General features: G+C 34.7%; 1 protein-coding gene across 2 annotated transcripts; it reads right to left on the bottom strand.

The window, feature by feature from the left end:
• On the bottom strand, nucleotides 1-4,267 carry LOC114183253 (KRR1 small subunit processome component homolog). Of its 2 annotated transcripts, none has more exons than XM_028070191.1 (13): nucleotides 4,165-4,267; nucleotides 4,025-4,094; nucleotides 3,019-3,323; nucleotides 2,822-2,932; nucleotides 2,681-2,749; nucleotides 2,508-2,564; nucleotides 2,326-2,364; nucleotides 2,068-2,172; nucleotides 1,894-1,976; nucleotides 1,724-1,805; nucleotides 967-1,110; nucleotides 477-548; nucleotides 1-399 (listed from the first exon to the last, which is right to left on the bottom strand). In XM_028070191.1, exons 3-13 carry the CDS (start codon nucleotides 3,301-3,303, stop codon nucleotides 277-279), a joined length of 1,170 nt encoding a protein of 389 aa, XP_027925992.1. In that variant the 5' UTR covers nucleotides 3,304-3,323; nucleotides 4,025-4,094; nucleotides 4,165-4,267; the 3' UTR covers nucleotides 1-276. The 2 variants fall into 2 exon arrangements, with proteins under 2 accessions (XP_027925992.1, XP_027925993.1); XM_028070192.1 differs by having other exon boundaries at nucleotides 4,025-4,107; nucleotides 4,165-4,262.
• Nucleotides 4,268-4,544: the final 277 nt, after the last annotated feature.

The raw sequence follows: 4,544 nt of genomic DNA, 5'->3' as shown, positions 1-4,544 counted from the left end.
TGAATGAAGCACCAACCAATATTCCTCAAAAGAAACAAAAGAAGTTCACAATATTGTTATTGCAATATGCAAAGCAGAAAATTGGTCAGCAAACATACCAAAATGTGTTGGTTGTGGAACTTCCTAAACCAAACTGTGAATCATTGAGCATAGGCCTTAACGAAGCATAAAACCAGTTCTCACCTCTTCAAATGAATTCGAATCATCTAATCTAGGCAAAGTAAATAAAAAATAAAACACAATTTAACAATAATTAATTTAAATTCAAAATGAACATTATGCCGAAGACTTTTGTTTCTTGGATTTCTTCCTTGATGCGTGTTCCGAGGATCCCATGATATATGTCTCTGCATTGAGATTTTCTTCAGATTTACGCTTCCCAAACTTCTCTGTCTTTGTCTGCAAATAGCCCATTTTTAGTGAGATAATTCATTTAAAGAGAAAATAACAACAAAATTCTGGGAGAAATTTGTTACCTTTAAGGACTTTGCAATATCAGCTACGTTATTGGCAGCATCCTCTGATTTATCCACAGGCTTTACCGGCTCCTAAAGAGAACAAACAAAAATTTAACGAAACAACCTGAAGAAGACTTAAAGTCAACAATTTAACAACACATGGTATATGTTTGGGTTCCATTTTCAAATGCACCCCTACGTTCATTTGCACGATAGCGTAGGAAGAACAGAAAGTGTTTTCTTTTTTTGTGCTGTTCCTCTTCTATGTGTTCAAAATACATTGATTTTGATGTTTTAAGATATATTAAGAACATTTATTTTATTTTGATGGACATTGTTAACGCTGCTCAACAGAGAACAACACACAAAAAGAAATAGTAGAAAATCTAGACTCTGGAAGAACATTTATGAATAGGGGAAAAGGTATAATATGTTGGAAGTGTAACCCCGAACACAATAAATAATTGTACATAGTAGAGAAAATTGCAAATAAAATGTTGGTATTAACCTTGGGAGGGATAAAGGCCTCTTCTCGTTTCCTTTTGCTTTCAGCAGTTTTTTCAGCCTGCTTCTCCTGCTTCTCTTGCCATATCTTTGCCGATTTTCTCTTGTTACTTAAAAAGTATTCTCCAGTTTCTAATTGTATATCAATCTGAAATATCACATAAATTACAAAACACGCCATAAAATTTATTTCATAAATTAACAAGCATAATACCAGAAGAATATAGTGTCAAAAACTTGGATTAATATATACATACAAAACATAAACGAAAAAAGTTGTGGAATTGATGCTGTCATCTTATTTATAGGTCAAGAAAATATCCATATATTCAGAAATCCTAGATAATGCACACTTGAGCAAAAGGTGAGCATATCAATTCCCAAAGATAATGCTCGAGATTGAATATCAATTATAATTGATATTCACTGTGTCTATTGCCTTCATTCAAACAAGTACAAAATAAGGTATAATATGCTACCACATAATATCAGCTACAGATAAAATATTAGAACTCAGCTTTAACAAATTAATATCAATTAGGAGAAAAAAATAAGCACTAATCACAACAGAGCCAGAAATAACAAGTGGATCACTAGGGTCTTACTAAGGTGATTGAGTTCTTGAGAACCATTAAAATGTATTTCTTCTCAGAAAACCATTAGGCAAATTTAAACCGAAAGGAATTTAATTAACCATAATTAGACTCTGTACATAATTGGAAGAAATCGAACTACATCATATGTATCAGAAGTTGTCTCACCTTGCTGGGCTGTTGTGGTGGAGGGAATGGAGTGTATGGTTTCTTTTGTTTAGAGTTAGCCTTCTTTTGCTTAACGTTTTTCCTAGGTAAATATATGAAGAGTCAATGAAACTAAAACCGAGAAACTGAGAGAGTGAGAACTTATAAAAATTATCAAATAAGAAGTATACTTCTTGAATTTTGGAAGGAACCTATCCCAGTTCTCATTGGCAAGGTCCGGGTTCTTTTCAAGTTCTTTCTTCATCATAAGAATCTGACCAAGTGAAAAGAAAAAATAAGATTTTTTCTATATCGAAAATCTATATCACACAAAAATCAGCTTGATAAAATACATATCAATTAACCTTAATGTTGTATACAGGATGCATTTTGTTCAGCATGCATTCTTCAACAATCCTTCTGATTTGTTTCAAACCTTTAAACGAACCCATAGCAGCAACTGTGTTTCCCTGTGAAATTGCATGAGAAATAGAAAGAAATCAAGATCTCACTCATATCATAGTGCAAGTAAACTCGTATCATAGTGCAAGTAAACTCATATCATAGTGCAAGTAAATGTACTGTCTTCACATCTTAAATAACGAAATAAAAGTCAAAATTACATGGACGAGAATGTAGCAACCAGTGAGTATTTCAAGAGCCTGCACACCCACCATGGAAGAAAAGTTAGTTACAAAGTTGAAGTCATGTGTTGGTTGATAGTAGTATGCAGTAAAACCAAGGCTAGGATGTAATAACAAAGGGCTATCTCACTGCAAAAATCAAATCTTAACAAATAGCATACTCTTAATGTGGCTGAATTGGGACCCACAAGATGTTGTCTCCTCTTTACAAATCGCTCCTGCAATCAGAAAATCAAGTAAACTTCTTCCCATCAAAAGATACTTTCTAAAAATGCTTAAAAAAAATACAAAAAAAGATAAAACCAAAAAAATTCAACAAAAACATCAAAAATACCTTATTGCGAACCAAACCACTGATTTTGATGATATCACATTGTATTTCATCGTCAAGTATTTTTATGGCCTGATATAGAGACATTAACATTTAGAAGAAAGGGAGAAACATAAAGACATGCATATATGTGTATATATATACCTGAGGAGCAGACACACTTCTTGAGAGAAGTCTGATGAGATCCCTGGCTTTGACGATAATATAGGGATCTCTAGTCTTTCTTGTGGTTGAAACCGTCATGGAACCCTCAACCTGCACCACGTGGAATTACGTGTAACATGTGGAATTAGGGATTGGTAACGAAAGAAAAGGATAAAGGAAGGGAGTTGTGTGTGTACGAGATTCAGTTCGCATGCGATGCCATATTGTTTGAGAGCGGATTTGACCGTAGGCCATGCTTCTTGGAGGTACTTCTCGCGGTACTGAGGAAAGAGAGTGGAGAAGGAACTGACTTCGAGCATGCCACCTTCATTCCAAGAAGGGTCGAACTTCTCCACCTTCCAATGATCGATATTAGGATCATCATCCCATGGCTTCGGTTTATCGTGTTTCCCCTTTCTCTTCTCCTTCATCTGCGATTCTTCCCTCACCACTCCATTCTCATCCTCTTCAAGGTTTTTCATCACTACGTATCTGGTTATCTCTGCAATGCAAATGCTTCTTCCTTTAGATTTTCAGGGTTGTGTAGAATTAGGGTTGACAACATACCACGGATACTAGCTACCGACCCAAGGTAAAAAAATCCAATCCATTACTCATGGAATACCCGTTTAAAATAAACTCTCACGAATTTCTTTAAAACCTAAAAATATCCATGGATATCCACCAAATAAAACTAGAACAAAAAATGGTAAACCCATAGCCTCTCCCAACAAGCCATTTGCATTAATCCCAATGGCAATAACTCAAAATCAAGCCCACAACTTTATGAGTTCAATGAAATGCTAAACAAGCAGACTATATAATTTCATCAAAAATCAGATTTCATCTACCACACGCTTATACAAAATCATACACAAAATCTCGAATCCAAATAAAAGCAAATAATCCAAGAGACTATATAATTTCATCAAAAATAATTTCAGAATTAACAGAATTAACAGAAAATTAAGCAACTAAACATATTACATAACCCAGCTCTTTAACGTTTTTTCAACACTTCAGAATTCAAATCAATATCCATGAATCAAAACACATCATTCTCACAGCGCGCGGTCTAAAGTTTCCCGGGCTTAGCATAAGACTCAAAACAAAATCCAACCTCTCTTGACAGGGTGAATTCGTTAGAACCCCAAACCACACAGATAAAAAAATCGAAACAGAGAGGAGAGGGAGAAGATGAACCTTGGTGCCTGCAACGGTGGGTTTGACAGCGAAGAGGGATGGCAGTGGGCTGAGACGTGCGCGGTGGCGGCTACAGTGAGAGGCTAACACTATTTTAGCCCTCGAGCATAAAAAAATAGAGAAAGGAAGAAGAAAATTACCTTCTAATCCGTGAGAATTCAGCAGAATACGCAGGTGTGAGTTGTTTTAGAGCGTAGGGTGTTTCAAGGAGGTGTAGGGTTTATGCAGAGGGCAAAAGCTAATTTTGATTAGGTCACAATGACATAAATTATAAATTATTATTTTAATAAGGTAATAGATAATGGAAAATCATATTTTTAATATGATTTTTTTTTACTCTTTTCCTTTAATCTCTAATATAGTTGAGGGTGTATCATTGATTATTTAAAATAAAAATATTAATCATGATTATACTAGAGTGAATCAGGCCGAATGTTTAGAATGGTCCTCGTGTTTGTAATTTGTGTTTTATTTAGTTTTTTTCTGTAAAACCGTTTAAATCATTAACGGAGCATTGTAC

The sequence above is a fragment of the Vigna unguiculata genome, chromosome 5 (assembly GCF_004118075.2).
Source record: "Vigna unguiculata cultivar IT97K-499-35 chromosome 5, ASM411807v1, whole genome shotgun sequence".
NCBI classification, from domain to species: domain Eukaryota; kingdom Viridiplantae; phylum Streptophyta; class Magnoliopsida; order Fabales; family Fabaceae; genus Vigna; species Vigna unguiculata.
Note: the sequence above shows the minus strand (reverse complement) of the source record. Positions and strands in the feature narration are given on the sequence as shown.

Bases quoted from the DNA above. Each gene is read 5' to 3' on its own strand.
- LOC114183253 (XM_028070191.1), bottom strand. From the start codon at position 3,303: ATGAAAAACCTTGAAGAGGATGAGAATGGAGTGGTGAGGGAAGAATCG. The intron at 1,977-2,067 runs GTTAATTGATAT...TCACTTGGTCAG, and splicing joins ATCCTGTATACAACATTAAG to ATTCTTATGATGAAGAAAGA. The intron at 1,806-1,893 runs GTATACTTCTTA...ATATTTACCTAG, and splicing joins TTCCTTCCAAAATTCAAGAA to GAAAAACGTTAAGCAAAAGA.